Below are 17,221 nucleotides of genomic sequence, written 5' to 3'. Positions count from 1 at the left end.
TAAGCACTCTAATGAATAGACACTACAATGTACTGCAGGAATTCAGAATGAGGGGAGGACTCATTCTCTCTGAGGTACCTGGCGGGGGACTGGGAGGAGAGAAGAGAGGTGAAGCCTTCATACGGGAGATGACATTTGAGCTGAGTCATGAATGGTTAGGAGTCTGCCAGTCAAGGAAGGAGAAGGAAACCTCCAAATCATCACAGGCTCCACATGGGCCATTGCAACAGGTCTATAACTGGTCATTCTGCCTCTCATCCTTCCTGTCCCCAGTCCACTCTCCGTGTGGCTGCCAGAGTCGGCTCCCAGACCACAAATCTGAAGGTGGCACTCCTCTACTCAAAACCCTTAGTGGTTTTGGGGCACCTGGGTTGCTCAGTGGTTGAGTGTCTGCCTGCAGTTCAGGGCGTTGTCCTGAGGTCCTGGGATGGAGTCCCACATCAGAATTCCCACAGGGAGCCTGCTTCTCCCTCTGCCTATGTTCCTCTCTGTGTGTATCTCTCATGAATAAATAAATAAAATCTTTAAAAAAAACCCTTAGTGGTTTCCACCACCGGTAGGACAGTTAAGACTGTCCTCTTACAGTGACACACCAGGCCCATCACAAGCTGGTCATAATTTCCCTCTCCTGTCTCCTCTCTAGCCATTCCACCCTCCAATCCTCCACAGTGGATTATTTGTCTCACTCAAGATAGCATCACACCCTTTTAGATAACCTGTCTGTCCTTTGCCCACCTTATCCCTCTCCCTAGAATGCAACAATCCTTTCCCTGCCTGACAGTTCAGTGGCCCGGCCTAATCCAGGAATCAAAGGGACCCCAGCTCAGGGGGCCTTTATGGCTCCCACTCTCCCATAGGTCACATCTGGCATTTTCATATTGTGGAATCAGGAAATGGAGCAAGCATTCTCCTCTAGCCACCACCGTGTGCACCCAGGCTATCTGATTGGGCATCTGAATCAGTTCATGGTTGCCATGCCAATTCTCTGTGGATACTGCAGCCTGCTTTGAAATTCCAACCCAGTTGGGAGGTGGGGCTTGACTATGCTCCTAGTGTAGCCACTCCCCTCATCCAGAAGCTGACTCTTTTCCTTGTCCCCAGCTCCTAGTATCTCTGCACACGGATGCCTCTAAAACCCCATAAATGTCCCTAAAAGTACCAGTACCAGGAGAAAGAGTAAGTAAGAAGTTCCTGTTACTCAGCTTTTTCTGCCCCCAGATCAGATCCCTTGAATATGCAATATCTCTTGAACTTTGCTGTTTGGATTGTTGTCCACTCCCCAGGGGATCCAACCTTATTATCACCAAGTTCCTTCCGCTAGCCCCAGTCCCACTGATCCAGCCTCCCTCCTTTCTAGCTCACTACAAGTCCTAGCATGCCTTAAGGCTGTGGTATCTGCATTTCTGATAGTATCTTACCTTACTTTACAGTTTCTAACCAGTTTTTGCACACATCTTCTTTGATTCTCACAAAAGGTCTGTGGAAGGAGAGGTAGAGAGGTGATTATCCACCTTCTATAGCAGACGAAGAAACAGAGAACTCAGGGTGAGTATCAGGTGTCCAGGGGGACAGAGCTAATAAGATGGCCAGCCTGGTCTCTTTATTGACAAGCCCTCTTCGCCACTGTGGTCACACTTCGTAGTTTGATTGTCTACGCAGCAGGTGCTATACCCACTTGCCTCCCATTTGGCCTTTACACACACTCTTGGGACAAGCCTCAGATCAAAAAGTCAGTCCTGGGTTAGCCCTGACCGACCCTCCTCCCTCCCTGCAACATCATGTGCTCCAGCCCTCCTCAGAGTCCTCTGGCCCGCTCCCATCTGGGTCACAGGACACAAGGGTAAGTGTCCTCCCTTTGGCTGCATTGCCAGTTTGTGGCTTTACTGTCCCACCACTGCCCCCTGGAGAGGAAAGCCTTCATCTGGAGTTGGAGCTTCTCTGCCGAAGGAGATTTGTAGGATCTTTTGAAGAGAAAACTAGATAATCTGAAGTGATGGGAGGTATGGAGCTTTTCAAATGTGGGGAGGGCAGGAGGTTCTTGCGTGGAACCAGGAGGACGTTTTTAAAGAAAATCATTTTCTTGATGGCCTTTTGGACAGAGAGGAGAGATGCTCTGTGTTCCTTGTGCTCTGTTGGGCTCCAGGGGCAGGGGGAGGATTTTGATAAGAAAAGGAATTTCTGGCACCTGGGTGGCTCAGTGGTTGACCTTCTGCCTTTGGCTCAGGTCATGGTCCCGGGGTCCTGGGATCGAGTACCGCATTGAGCTTCCTATAGGGATCCTGCTTCTCCCTCTGCCTACGTCTCTGCCTCTCTCTGTGTGTCTCTCATGAATAAATAAATAAAATCTAAATGAAAAGAAAAAAGAAAAGGAATCTCTCCCACCTTGGGAGACCTGGGGGTGGGGACCTCTTTTGTCGCAGGATATGGTGGCATTTTCTAAAGAGAAAGGAAATCTCTTGCAGAAAAGTAACCTCTCTCTTTTAAGGAAGGGGGAAGCTGTTTCTCAGGGACTGCTGAGTATGGGAGGGTGGGGGGCAGCACAGGCAGGGGAGGCTTACTCTTTCTTCTCTAAAGGAGAAACCTCCTCGAATGAGGAAACCTTCCATGCTTTCTGTCTGAAGGGAAAAGACTGTTTCTAGAGGAGAACAGTTCTTTTTTAAAAATTTTTTAAAAGATTTATTTATTTACTTATGATAGAGAGAGAAAGGCAGAGAGAGAAAAAGGCTCCATGCCGGGAGCCTGACGTGGGACTCGATCCTGGGACTCCAGGATCGCGCCCTGGGCCAAAGGCAGGCACCAAACCGCTGAGCCACCCAGGGATCCCAGTTCTTTTTTTTTTTTTTTAGATTTATTTATTTATTTATTCATGACAGGGAGAGGGAGAGGGAGAGGGAGAGGGAGAGGGAGAGAGAGAGAGAGAGAGAGAGAGAGAGAGAGAGAGAAGCAGGCTCCATGCAGGGAGCTCAATGTGGGACTGGATCCCGGGTCTCCAGGATCACACCCTGGGCCGAAGGCAGTGCCAAACCACTGAGCCACCTGGGCTGCCCTAGAGGAGAACAGTTCTGATGAGATTATGCCCTATTTGTTCTTCCTTTCTGACGTACCTGTCACAGTCACCATACTCTGACAGGGAGTGGCAAATCATTTTTTCTAGTAAGAGGTAGAGGAACTTGCTAGGGAGGAGGTGGGGAGACTTTTACTCTGGAAGGCTCCCTGGTGAGGGCAGCGACTCTAAGATGGGGAAAACCCTGTGACTCTGGGGAAGCCTTTTAGGAATCCCAGAAGCCTAGAGTGCCAAAAGGAGCTTAGACATGGGTGAGGCCAGCCTTCATTTGCTCGCAAGGAAACTAAGGCTTGGCGCAGGGAGTGTCTGACACCTAAGGGACAGAGGTAGGACTTGAACCCAGCCTGGGGCTTTTACCATCACAGCTGCCAGAGGGTGGGGAGGTTACCTGCTGCTTGGGAGTGAGGTGATGCCTGATGCCCTGATGACAGGGAGGAGACCTGGCTGTGAAATGTCTGACCTGCATTTGGAGACATCTCTGGGATGGGAGGTTGATTCCTGACAGAAGAAAACTGGGGACAAGGGTGGAATTAGAGGCTCTGTCCAATCCAGGAGAGGGGTCAGGGTCACAGTGCAGTCCAGTGGGTAGCTGGCAGGGGGAGCATCAGTTTGTGGTGAGCACCCAGTTTCAAGGGAAGAGGGGGGACAGTTCTCCCAGGGGTGTGGGGGAGGGGCCCTCATCCAGGGAATGTGTGCTACCCTTTCTGAGACTTGTGAAATCTATCATTTCCTGTCTCTCCAGATGGAGTTGTCATTTTGATGTTTTTCAAATCAGAGGAAGGTGCCCAAGGAAGCTTATTGAGGTAATATAAATGTTTTCTAATATATGGTGGTCATGTTTACAAGACTGCACGCAATTATGAAAAACTTGATAAACTATACTTAGACTAGATGATAAAAATAAAATGAAAGAAGGAATTTAAGGTATTTGTTCTCATAAAGCTGTTATTTTAAAAAAAATGTTAAGTCCCCCCTCAAAAACAAAACAAAACAAGACACACAAAAAAACCAGACAAGTGTGGCTCACGGTGTCCCTATGTCTGTTGCCCATTGCTTTCTAGATCAGCAAAAAACCAAGGCCAGCTCATCCAGGGGGAGGTCAGAGGTTGCAGGAGAAAGAACTTGACAAACACACAAGCCACCTCTTCGTTTACTGTAAAATCCTGTTTAATGTGTAACATTCCAGGCAGAGAGAGGCCTTGGGAACTAGAGGCAAGGGTGGCCCTGACCAACTCCCACTTGAACTTATCTGCCTGCTCCTCCCTCCCTCCCTAATTCCTCCTCCCCAGACCTGTCCTCCTTTTCCTCAAGACCGGCACGCAAAGCCCTATTCTTCCTTTTCTTGCCTCTCCTACCCTCCCTTCTCCACCCACACATCCACACCACCCTCCTTCCATTCCACTTGCCCACTTCCCTCCCCACTGATGTGACTCCAGAAATAGGGTATCTGACAACATGGGGTTAAGATTAGTTTCACAATTGGATGCTGTCAGAGCATCCTATCTCCTGTCCCCAGTGGCCGCAGGGAGAGGGAGAGGGAAGAGAAAGGGGGTACAGATGAGAAGAGCTGCCCACACCCCCAACAACCTTGAGCACTCATGTGGGTGGCCTCTGGTTCCCCACTCCTGGGGCCCCCCAGACAGAAAGCCCTGGGGTGAGGGGAAGGAAGGGAACGAGGGAGAGAAGGACAATTTTGATCCAGCAGTCCCTAGCAGGCAGAGGCCTGCACCCTGGCAGAGGGGAAGGAGGGGCAGGCCTGAGGCAAGGTGGTAGAGGGGGTGGGGGGAGGCGGGATGGGAGGTTGCCTGGTGTGTGGCATCAGCAGGCCGAGCAGCGGTCGCTCTTCTCAGCCAGCCCGGCCCCAGTGCCGGGGCTTCGGCGCAGTATGTCCTTCAGAGAGCCGTCCTGCTCGCTCAGCAGCTTGTTGATCTCATTCTGTTTGTATTCAGGTGAGAGGCGGTGGCCGAAGCCCGAGCCCTTGCGGGAGGGCGGATTGGAGCGGCGCTGGGCCCGGCGGGCGCAGGCCCGGATGATGAGGTACACGACCTCGGCCACGTTGAGGATGATGCAGATGCCAGAGGCGGCCAGCATGAAGACAGTGAAGACGGTTTTCTCCGTGGGGCGGGACACGAAGCAGTCCACTGTGTTGGGGCAGGGGTAGGCCTCACACTTGACTAGCCGCACCATGGCGTAGCCAGGGTAGAGCAGATAAAAGACGTACATGAAGGCGGCCTCAAACAGTAGCCGGAAGACCACACTGATGACGTAGGTCCACCACAGCGTCCCTGAGATGTGGACCTTGTGCCTCTTCACCTCCTCCAGGTGCAGCGGGTCCCCATGGCCCTCGAGTCGCAGCATTTTCTTTTCTATGTGCTGCTGGTGAGCCACGTGCATGGCCACGAGGAGCGCTGGGGTGGAAACCAAGATGAGCTGTAGAGACCACAGCCGCACGTGGGAGATGGGGAAAAAGTGGTCGTAGCAGACGCTGTTGCAGCCAGGCTGAAGGGTGTTGCAGATGAAGGACGACTTCTCGTCACCCCACACACTCTCCGCGGCCACCACCAACACCATGATCCTGAATATGAAGATGACGGAGAGCCATACCCGGCCAATGGCGGTAGAGTGCCGGTTCACGCCACTGAGCAAGGTGTACAAACCTGTCCAGTTCATCCTGCCTCATTCACACCTGCAAAACAGGAGCCACAGGGCAAGCTGGCAGAAAGCTGGGGCAGAAAAGTGGGTGCCGTAACATTGCCTGACACACCCCCTCCTGCCCCCGTCACCCTTTCCGAGAGCCAGTGACAGGAAGGGAAGAAGGATAGTCATCGCTTTCCTCATCACCCCATGTCCACTGCCAGCCTCTCCTCCTCCTCCTCCACCTCTTCCTCCTCCTCCTCCTCCTCCTCCTCCTCACTTGACTTGACTTCCCTGAGCCCCATCTGCCTTCTTTGCTTTCATGCAACGTTCTTTCCTCTCTAGCCCCTTTCTTCACCAGGCCCATTTTGTTCTGCCATCAGCCATTCTTTTTAGCTCCCCATCCCCCAGCTCCTTAGCTCTGGACCTAGGGCGAACCCAACAAATCCCGTTACCTTGGGGAGCGCCTATCCCTGAGGCCACCCAGACAGGTCCCCTATGGTCTCATGTCTGTGCAAGGGGAGTGGTCCCTGGGTCCACGCCTGCGTTCCAATTCATCGCCGCCCGGTGCTGGGGAGTCATATGCTGCTTTATACCCAGTGTCTGCACAATGGGACCTTTGTGGAGCTCTGAACAACGCCCTTTAGAATTCAGATCAAACGCCCTGACTTCCGCCCACCCTACACACAGAGCACTTGTGTCCCAGCGCCGGACACCCAGCCTGCACCCACCTGTTCTGTGCCCGCCCGGTCCATCGCCGCACCCGCCCCACAGCCCCACCAGAAGAATGGCCATGGCAGTGGGGGGTGGGGGGAGATGGAACAATACAGGTGCATGTACAAGGGGACCCAAGGGGACCAGGAGACTCTGGGCTGAGGCCGTCCCCCATGACTCTACTAGAAACTTAGGGTCAGCAGGATTTTACCTAAATTGAGATCCCCTACAGGGGATGGGTGAGTTCACTCATCTGTCCCAAGCCAGGAATTCTGTTAAGCTTTTTCCCATACATTCTCTCCTTGGACCCTCTCAGCAAGCCTCCAGGGACTTTACCCCAGTCTTTCCAGATGAGGAGGCTGAAGCTCAGAGAAGTTAAGTAACTTACTCAAGGTTACACAGCTAAGAAATGTTACAGTAGAACGAAACACAAAAGTATCTGAAGCAGAAGTTTCAGCTCTTTCCACCATATGCTCTTTGGACTTTTGCTGCTGGTGTTGGCAAAAGCAAAAGCCAGCCATTCAGAACGACAATGAAAGCAAGGGTTAATGCTACCCATTAGGACACAAGAAACATGGGAGCAGAGGACCTGTAAATACTTTCCGACTCCAGTGTCACGGAGCAAGGCCTGACCATCCCTCCTTGAGCTTCAGGACAGAGAACCCCCAGTGGACAGGTGGGCACACAGGGAGTACAAACCAGAGGGAGAAAGCAAAAATTAGCAGGCAAACAGAAGGTTAAAAGATGGAATAGGTAAGAGTCATACACCTTTGGGTTCGAATCCTGGTTCTTCGCTTGATATGACCATGGGCTAGATCCCGACCTTCTCTGAGCCAACTTGCTCATCTACAAATGGGGTTAGTACCCAGGGTTATCATGAGCTTCAGTGAAGCAACCTGCAAAAGTTCTCAGCTCCAGTTTCATAGCTGATGATTAAGGGAGGTAAGCACCTTATCAGGAAGAAAAAACATGTTGCTCCAGGGACTGGGTGGTCTGCCAAACCCAACACCCCTCTTTTTGCTGCCCAATGCTGCCCATTGACCTATGGTGTCTGTCCTGAGATAGAACAGACTGTTCTGTGGCTGCCCTGCCCCCAACATCAAATGTACATTGTAATCTCCTGGTTTCCTGAGCTTGGCTATTGCTCTAGGGAAGAAATTCCCCTTCTGTGCTTTAGGCAGGCAAAGAAGGCCTCCTCTTACCTCCCACCACTTATTCCACAGCAGGAAACTGGATGTGAGGAGAATACACAGGCCTGCACCCCTAGGAAATGTAGGGCATTTCCTGCCCCCAGTGCAGGGGCAGTGCTGGTGGCAGAAGCCCTGTATTCAGGTCAGTGGGAGGGGGGTTCTTCTCTGTTGTAGTGGGGAGGGGGAATATATCAACCACAGAAAACTTGGGGAATGGGATGCAAGAAACTAGAGGACGGAGGGATGGTCCACGGGACATAGATTACTTCTCTGAACAAGGTTTTATTTTTTCAAAAAAAAAAAAAAAGCCTGAGTGACCAGCATAGGAACAGGGGTGCCCTTTTTCCTAAGCCCCTGGTTCCAAAGGCAGAGCTGCCACAGGAGGTATAATGGTTAATGGTAAAGTAATGCTTCATCTGGTGACACACGTTAGTTCACAAACAGGTGGTCGAGGAACATTATTAAGAATAATCATTTATGGGGTGCCTGGGTGGCTCTTGGTTAAGTGTCTGTCTTTGGCTCAGGTCTTGATCCCAGGATCCTGGGATGGAGCCCCACATCAGGCTCCCTACTCAGTGGGGAACCTGCTTCTCCCTCTCCCTCTGCCTGCTGCTCACTCTCTCTGTCAAATAAATAAATAAAATCTTAAAAAAAAAAAAAAAGAACAACCATTTTCTGAGCACCTGTGAGGCCAGGCCTTGTGTAAACTTCAGAAACTCATGTAAACCTCAGAACAACCCCAGGAGGTAGGTGTCCCTTTTCATCCTCATGTCACAAAAAAGGAAACTGAGGTAAAGAAAGCTGAAGGGACTTGTCCAAGGGTCACATGGAGTTAGTGCAGTTAGTATGTGATGGGAATGGGATTGCAGCCAGGCCAAGCTTACTCCAGAGCCCATACTTTTTCCCATAAGCTCTACCACCTTGGCTAGAATTCTAATTTTTCTTTCTATGAGTGTTTTTATTTTGTATTTGTCTTTTGAGAGAGAGAGCTGGGGGCGAGAAGGGGGGGCAGAGGGAGAGAATATCAAGCAGACTCCGTCCCCAGCACAGAGCCAGATGCAAGGCTCGATCTCACAACCCCAAGACCCCGATCTGAACTGAAACCAAGAGTCGGACACTCAACCAACTGAGCCTTGCAGATGCCCGTCTATGAGTGTTTTTAGAAAAAGGGAGATCCAAAACTGGTCTGGCTTATATCTTCCTCTAGCCCCTTCTCCCCTTTCCTATTGACTGCTAACTCATCCCTCTTCCTTCCTGGGGCTTGCGGCTCACTGCCTCTGTATCTGTTCTATTTTCCCTGCCTTACCTTTCTCAGACTGCTTCCTCAGACTCTGAAGCAAACGTCAGCTATTCTCTGTGCTCCTCAATGGTGCCTCTCAGTCAGCCTGGCCACTCCTGAATTTTTAGGTTGTGAGCACTCCACCTCTCATTTTGCGCCTTCTGGGACATAGCCAGCAGCTCCCTTTGGGGCCCCTAAGCACCCTTGTGTGGGCACTGAGATCTCGATTTTTGCTCTCTCCTTTGGATGGAGAGCTTATCCCTATGTCAACATCAGTACCTCAAGGGTCTCATTCTAAAAACATCCAGGGGAATGACCTGATTTTGAAATCCAAACTGTTTTTGTGACTTTGGGTTAAAGTCCATGCACTGATATGCTCTGTGTTGCTCCAGACCTGTTTTTACCCTGGTGTTTCATTAGACAAGACTTCTCTGGCTGTGTCAGGCCCTGGTCTTGGCTTCGGATTCACATGTGCCCGGGCACTCCAGCACAGTTCAACATCAGGAGATCGCACTTAGTCCATACAACAGTCCTGTAATACTATCCCCATTTTTTGGACAAGGAAGTTGAGGCTCAGAGAGGTTAAATAACTTGCCTCAATGGCAACTCTGCAAAAGGGTAGAGTCAGGTTTCTGTTTTCTTTCTGCTCTCAGAGCCTTTACATCGCACTGCCTTTAACAGCCTCTCTTACTCTGCGTTCTAACAGAGACCAGGCCCACAGCTCAGAACTTCTACTCCTTCCCATGTGCACTCACCTGTGCAGGTCTGGGCACACATACGCACATGCATATCATACATGCTCATCAAGTCTCTCTCTTTCTGCCCCCACCTCTTCCCTGTCCCTCTTTCCAACTATAGGAAATCCTGGTGTTTTTTGGTTCAAGAGGAGGGCCCTGACTGGACTGGATGAGGTTATATTCAGTCTCAGACTCACACTTGCTCCCCCATTTCATGAGCAGTCCCCGGCCAGGAAAGAACCAGGGGCTTCCTTTGAGATTTCTTCCTGAATTCCAGGCCACCTTCATCTGTTTGGTGTGGCCAAGGCCAAGCTTCCCTGGTCCCCTCCTTCCTTCCCCCGCTGCCCTTCCCTGCCTCCACCCTTGTGGCCTCACTGCACCCAGGGCACTTGGCTTGTCCTCTCCACCCTACCATATATGTATTGTGGCCAGGCTGGGGTCAGGGTCACTTCAGCTCATTCCGGTTTTCTCCTTCCCTCCCTCGGCCACGGTCTTTTCCTAGGAACTGTTAATGTCAGCTCCCTTCCTCACTCTGGACTATACCCTCTTAGTCCTCCTTCAATGATCAGACTTCCTGTTGCTCTCTACTTGGGCTTATTATGACAGCCACCACCTGTGGAATGCCTATAGTGTTCTAGAGGCTGTATGTTCATTAACTCCTGTCCTCACAACAAGCCTGTGAGCTGTGGACTATTGTCTTCAAGTCACAGGTGGAGCTACGGGGGCTCAAAGACACTGAGTAACTTACTAGGCAGCTGCTAAGCAAAGGTGCTGATAGTTAACTTCGGACTCACGGACTCACGTTGATCCCTCACCAGAGCCGGCAGTGGGGGGGAGGTGTCCCTCCCTATTGCTCTTGCTGCATTCTCGTATCTCAGTCTCTCTCTCCAAACCTCTCTGGTCTATATCCTCTCCCGTGTCTCCTTTACTTAGTCTGTGCCCTCTGCTGGGGCCATCCCCAACAGCTGCAACAGCTTTCAAACAGCTGGGGGGCTACCCCTCCTTTCCATCACTAAAATCATCAAAGTTGCTCCAGGCTCAGCTTGAGTCTGCCTAAACTCCCTCAGGAGAGAGGAGAGCCATGCTCCTAAATCCCGGCCCCATTGGCTGTCCCTCTCCACTGCTGAGTGCCCTGCATTCATCCGTCTGTCTGTCCATTGGCAGCCCTGGGTTGTTGCATGCCTGCTTTACCTTCTAATGGGTGGGGGGAAGAAAACAGCACCTGGAAGTGCCCAACAGTACCACCAAACCTTAATCCTATTTGGCAGGAAATGTCTGAAAGAGAGGAACTTGGCCACCCTGTGCCTTGGGGGTGGGGTTGGCGGTGGGGGGCTCAAGTCTTCCTGGGAATTGAGCCCTGTGAGGATGAAGGGAATCCATGGCTGGGAGTAAACGAGGGAGAGAAGAAGCAACTCTGAGCCTGAAGAGAGGATAAGAGTTGAAGGCTCCAGAGAGAGGCTAAGCAACCCTGGCCCCTGGCAGGAGGGGCCTTGCTCTACCCAGAGGGAAGCACAGAAGGGATCTCAGTGGCTTAATGCTGAGGCCCAGAGAAGGCAAAGCCCAGGCCTCTCTCCAGCCCCCATCTCTTTCCCCCTGTGCCACACCAGTTCCCCCTCCCCAGCCTCCTCACCTGGTTGCTGCTGCCCTTTCCCAGGGAATGTCTGCAGGTGTGTCTGCACTATGCCACTAGGTGCTGTCAGCCCAGGCCAGGGGAGGGACAAAGAGCCCAGGGCCGGAGCCAGATATGGCCCACAGCCCAAGAGGAACCAGACAAACATTAACCAGCCCCGCCTCCTCCCACAGTCATTAAATAAGATTGATCCCCTGAGCTCCCAATGGGTTTGGCAAGACAAATCACATAGCCTGCAGTTACTGCCCTGTCCCAGAGGGAGAGAGGCTTCATTGTCACCCATGTGCCCATGTTTAGCCCATCTGGGAGGCTGCACTGGACCTGGGCTCATTAACAGCCCTCAGGCTTCCCCCATCCCTGGGCCATAGGTGGATCTGGTGTGTGGGGCGAGTTGCAGAGAGGGCTCTTGCACTGGGTGCCATCCCTCTCATCCCTTATAGGTCCCAGCCCCTAAAATGATATGACTATGGGGAGAAAAAAAAGACATGGGCAGTGCCTACTTGTACCTACTGACATCAAGGCGGGGGATGGCAGTGCTCCCTCCATACAGCAGGACCACGATGTTCTTTGGCCTTCTGCTTATTGTCTGTGTCCCGAGTGGCTGGACATGGACCAAAGTATTTCCAATCCCATCCCAGAACCCTGAAACCTCTTCAAAGCTTGCCTTCTACCCTCAGGGCCAAGGCAGTTGAACCGCAAAGCATATCGTGTGCAGCAACAGATCTTGGCAATCATTAAGGTAAACAGGGAGTGTCAACCATTAATGAAGGGTCATCCAGTTTGAAGGAGAGTTTGCCTTTGCCTGAAGACCCTGCTAATTCTGTGGCCTGAGCAGCTGTGAAGAAGTGAAGTCAACAGAAACCAATCCCCTGGCTTCTGCTCTTCCCCATAGCCCAAGCTCACTGCCAGAGTGTCAGAGCCTTGGCTTCCCTTGACCAGACACAGGTATGTGGACACATCAACCAATAAGTCTTACTGGACACCAGCTGGGCACCCAGGCTGAGAAAAGTAAGGAAGGGGTAGGTAGCAGAAGAGGGGGAAACCTCCCAGCTGTTTTTAAGGAAGTTATCAACTTCCCAAAGAGACAGGACCAAGACTCAGGAAGTCACAATGAAAACTGTTTAGTTATGTGGTTCTGACTTACACTGCTGAGAAAGTTGAAGGAGGGAAAGTGGGTGTTAGCTGAAGCGATCGGGGAAGGCTTCCTAGGGGAGGTGAGGCTTGAGTGGAGAAATCAAGGATGGGTAGGAGTTTGAAAGGGGAAGGGCAGGGCCAGCATTGCAGGGAGGAGAAAAGGTGTGAGTAAAGGCCCAGTGGTAGGAAGGAGCAGGGCATGTTTGAGGACAGACGGGAGGCAGGGCTGTGGTGGGGTGGCTGTGGAAGATACCATCCATCTGCTAAAGGGATCAGAGTATGAAGGACCCTTAAAGCCAGGTAGGAAAGTTCTTTAGTGAGTGTCTGGTAAACTTGGTATAAGGCAAAATTGAGCCAGATACCATGGGGGTGAGGCTGACTGGGGGTGATCCTTTGGTACCTGGTGATTCCCGCTTTAATGTACGGTGGTGCCGAATAGATAAAGAGGAGTGGCACTTTCTGAGTGCACCATGTCTGAAAGGCAATATTCCAGGCACTTTGCAAGTGTTACTTTGGTTGATCCTCAGAGTAACCCCATGCACTGGGCATTATTAATATTCCCATGTTACAGGGCATTGAGGCACACAGATGTTAAATGACATAACTGAGATCACCCAGCTTCGTTGTTAGCAGTCTGGCTCCAGAATGGGTTCTTTTAACCACTACACCATAGCTTGATGAGCTCTATGGGTCCCACTGAGAATCAGAGTAAGGACTGGTTCCTGACTCTAGAAAGTTCTTGGCTAGCAGGAGAGGTGGGTACCTACAATAATGGAGGTATATGTGGCTATATATATGTAATGTATATGTAGCTATGAGGTGCCAGAAGGCATTTAGAAGTATGAAGAGGGTAGGTTTAGTGGAAGAGGCAGAGTTGAAATTGGATCACAAAGGAGATGGAGAGTCCAAGCGTTCCAAGTGACAGCAAGCAGTGAGATGTGTTTAGGGAATGGTAGGCAGACCTGTTTGACCAGAAGAGAGAGCTCCTTTAGCAGAGCTCCTAGGAAGGGAAACTACAGGTCAATATCACTATGTACTCACTGTTCCTTGGAGTTCTGGCAGGATCTCTCTAGGGTGAGTCTAGCTGTGTGTGTAGTTCTGGGCTACAGGAAATCTATTTGAATAGTTTCTAGCTGTATAAAAAAATTGTCGCTAGTATCAACTTGTCCTCTTCCTATTTACTGCAACTTGCACATGTCTTCTGGATGGGGTCCTGCCACTGCAAGAGAGAAAAAGAAAGAGGACGAGCGAGGAGCGAGAAAAGTGGGCATGGTGGGGTGGGGGGAGACATGAGGAGAAACTGTACTACAGTGAGCAATGAAAATCCATTTGCTCCTGGGAAGCAGCTAAAATCAGCTTCTGCCTGGAATCCTAAGCACGCTTTCTGCTTACAATGGGTGTTCGGGGAGAATATTTTTTTAAAGATTTTATTTATTTATTCATGAGAGACACACACAGAGAGAGGTAGAGACATAGGCAGAGGGAGAAGCAGGCTCCATGCAGGGAGCCCAATGCGGGACTCAATCCCGGGACCCCAGGATCACGCCCTGAGCTGGAGGCAGATGCTCAACCGCTGAGCCACCCAGGCGTCCCATGGGGGAGAATATTTTAAAATTTTACATCCGCCGGCTTATTTCCTCAGATTCACTCAGGGAGAGCTTCTTTAGGTCTTGAAACATGCAAAAGAGGCCTTAAACATAAGCCTGCTGTCTCCGGCATGGCTCAAACATCAGCCTAAAAGAGAGCTTTCCCCAGTCCTATTCCACCCAGGACCAGAACAGTTGGTGGAGGAAACCAGTCCCATTATTAAGAGCACAGCTCACCAGCCACATCATCTGAGTCCAGAGCGTCGGACCTCATCAGCAGAATCAGCAGGCTGGTGGGAGCTCTGATCATTACATTACAGAGCAATGCCACTTGTCTCCACACAGCAATCCTGAGGCTTCCTCAGATGGCATGCAGCAGCACTGCCTCGCATGTGGAATCCATCATCCAGCCTGTCCCTGGGCTTCATTACCAAACAAAATATGGCATTTTGTATGGCTTTGATCAATGAGACAGCATTAATGCACGGCTCAGAAATCAAAGGAGACAGCTTTCAATATAAATGTTGCTTAAGACACACAGGCAAAAATTCTTCCCAAATGGGTCCATAGGATAAGGAAATTGCAAACCCCGAAAATTTGCAGAACATTTTCAAAATTCTCCACCCCATAGCTCAGGCTGTGGAAGGTTTGTGCGAACTATTTCCAGGAAGGGCTGCTAGGGAAAGATAGAAGTGGTCCTGTATTCATAATTGGTGTTGGTTTTCACAAATCCTTTACAAAAAGACACATAATTACATGGATGAGTCTGTGCCCCCCAGGGATTCATTTTTTAAAAGAGGTCAACTTGGGGCACCTGGGTTGCTCAGTCGATTAAGCATCTGCCTTTGATTAAGCATCTGCCTTTGGCTTAGGTCACGATCCTGGGGCCCTGGAATTGAGTCCCCAGGTTCAGAGTCGCATTGGGCTCCCTACTCAGCGAGGAGTCTGCTTCTCCCTCTTCCTCTGCCCTCCTCCCTGATCCTTCTCTCTTTCTCAAAGAAATAAATAAAAATCTTTTAAAAAATAATAAAAGAGGCCAACTGGAGGGAGTTATCCATATTTTTTCAAAGGGGTTTCTGAAGAACTTACCCAGATAGTACACCAATTCACTTGACAAGTAGACATATACCTTTTGCTCTAAGAACAGTTTGGAGTGGGGAACAAAAGCAAAGTTGTTTCAACCCCTCCCACCCAAAAAAACCCCTAATTGTATGAAATATCCTACAACCAGCTCCACATAGGATGGCACACTCATTCGACCAATAGTAAAGCCTAAAGGTGAGGTGGTGTTACTTGCATAGATTTCCTGGAAATAGAGCCTTAACCAACACCATATGCACTCCCTGCAATTTGGAATTCACTTTGCCGCTGTTTCTGTGTTTTAGGAAGACCCTAATTCCTGGGGTTCGAGGAATGGTACTATGGTTCACTGATGTCTGATCGGTGCACAAACAGAAGGTATGCTTGCAAATGATTCCAGAAAGTTCTGCATCTTTTCACTAGACCAAGTAGCAAAGTGAAGAAAATGAAGTGGAAAGTAGGAATTTGGGGTCTCCTGTCCTAATGTTGCTTGTTTCAGCCAATACAGCCTGACGTCCATTTCCTGATCCTTCTGTTCTTGCGGGTATGTGTGTGTGTGGGGGGAGGGGGTGCAGTGTAAGACCTAGGGAGTCCTACAGGGATAGAATGTTCCCAGGTTGAATTCAGTCCTGGATTTTTACCCAAGGAGACTAGAGGTAGCGTGGTGGGGTGAAGAATCAGAGAGAAGTCCAGGTCACAGCCGGAAAAATGGGGCCAAGTGTCGAGTTTGAAGGGAGAAGTGAAAAGGACCCAGAAGAATTTAGCTCCTTCTGCTAATTGTCCAAGTTTGGGCAGTCAACCTGATGAACTGATGCCCTGTCCATTAAGTGGCTAGTGGTTTAGTCCTTTCCTTCCAGTTTTCTTTCCTTATATACACATGTCCATCATTGAAATCATATTGTATATACAAGAGATCTTGTTTTTTCGTAGGAACCATTCCCAGGTCTTCCAAACAGGAATCTTCTGATCTCTCATCCACCCCCTCAAACTGATGAGCCAATAAAACATGTAAACCTGGCCCCAAATAGAAGCCCTGGTGTTCACCGTCTCTGTTTACTCTTTGGACTCCTCCGCCCTTCCCTCCTTGGGCCTCAGCCAAGTTTGCCAACGGTAGCACCATGAATGCTTCATCTAGAATCCCCCTGCCTCAGCCATCACAACCACTATCCCTGCTATGTCCCCAAACCACCCAGCACTACCAAGTCAAAACCTAGGGAAATGCCGGCTGCCAATGACACCCTGAAGGTCCAAGCTTCTGCTGAGAAGCGCTGCTCATAGGAGCAGTGGTGGGCTGGCCAGGTTGGAAAACTCAGATGTTTTTGTTTCTACTCCACATGCCCCCGCCAACCCTGCTACAAATTATAGGGCTGATTCCTTGGCCAATTCAGATCTCTGGAATCCCTTGTCTTCTGCCTGAAGCCCCTCATCTCCCTGTCCACGAACATCCACCCATCCTGTGGTGGATAGGGAGCCAGAATATGTGTTACAGGGATTCCTGGACAGCTCTCCACCAGTGTGGATTCTAGCACCTGGTCAGGGGAGAAAACTGTGGACCCGAGATGCACCCATAAGAGCTGACGCCTGGGTGGTTCAGCGGTTGAGCATCTGCCTTCGACTCAGGGCATGATCCCGGAGTTCTGGAATCGAGTCCCAACCAGGCTCCCTGCAGGGAGCCTGCTTCTCCACCCTCTGCCTATGTCTCTGCCTCTCTCTCTGTGTCTCTCATGAATAAATAAATAAAATCTTTTTTTAAAAAAGAACTTAGTCCAGTGCTAATTCCCATCCATAATGCTTTGTGCCTTCTATGAAACCAACTCAGCTCCAGCCTCAGCCAATTCAGTGTGTGTGTGTGTGTGTGTGTGTGTGTGTATGTGTGTGTGTATGTGTGTTGTGAAGGGGAAGATTGGGACCTAGTCCTGTGTACATTCTTTAAACTGCCAAATCAGTCCCCGAAATAGGCTCTGAGCCCCAGATAAAATGGTAAGCTCTAATACGTCTTCATCTTGAACAGCCTCCATTCTAAGTAACCTACTTTCCTTTATCTGTTCCTTGCACCCGAACAGGACAATCTTGCTCCCAAGCCTCCCAAGCAAAGATTTTGTCTCACTTCTATTTCCATCCCCATCTTGCCTTTGGTTTGCAGATTATGGTTCACCTCCAAGGCTTTGCCACC

The 17,221-nt window shown here is 50.3% G+C and overlaps 1 protein-coding gene and 1 long non-coding RNA gene across 9 annotated transcripts in view; one reads left to right on the top strand and one right to left on the bottom strand.

Moving 5' to 3' along the window:
• Nucleotides 1-4,209: 4,209 nt before the first annotated feature.
• Nucleotides 4,210-17,221, bottom strand: part of GJB1 (gap junction protein beta 1) — a 32,119-nt gene continuing 19,107 nt past the window's right edge. The window contains exons 1-2 of one of the 7 annotated variants that reach the window (XM_025466141.3): nt 13,424-13,553; nt 4,210-5,750 (exon numbers count right to left, since the gene is read on the bottom strand). In XM_025466141.3, the coding sequence (XP_025321926.1) occupies nt 4,883-5,734 (852 nt within the window). In that variant the 5' untranslated portion in view covers nt 5,735-5,750; nt 13,424-13,553 and the 3' untranslated portion in view covers nt 4,210-4,882. Of the gene's footprint in view, nt 5,751-6,153; nt 6,311-7,180; nt 7,327-8,908; nt 9,054-10,030; nt 10,182-11,248; nt 11,404-13,423; nt 13,554-17,221 lie in introns of those variants that run through there. The other 6 variants (XM_025466139.2, XM_025466142.2, XM_035711899.2 and 3 more) reach the window with 6 other exon arrangements.
• On the top strand, nt 10,240-16,769 carry LOC112671819 (uncharacterized). 2 transcript variants are annotated; one of them, XR_003143874.3, is made up of 4 exons: nt 10,240-10,386; nt 11,926-12,193; nt 15,354-15,592; nt 15,979-16,769. It is a non-coding gene; the product is annotated as an uncharacterized LOC112671819 (long non-coding RNA). The 2 variants fall into 2 exon arrangements; XR_003143875.3 differs by having other exon boundaries at nt 15,354-15,426; nt 15,979-16,768.

This window comes from Canis lupus, chromosome X (assembly GCF_003254725.2).
Source record: "Canis lupus dingo isolate Sandy chromosome X, ASM325472v2, whole genome shotgun sequence".
In the NCBI taxonomy this organism is placed as follows: Eukaryota; Metazoa; Chordata; class Mammalia; order Carnivora; family Canidae; genus Canis; species Canis lupus.
The sequence above is the reverse complement of the archived record's forward strand: the minus strand, read 5'-3'. Positions and strand labels throughout refer to the sequence as shown.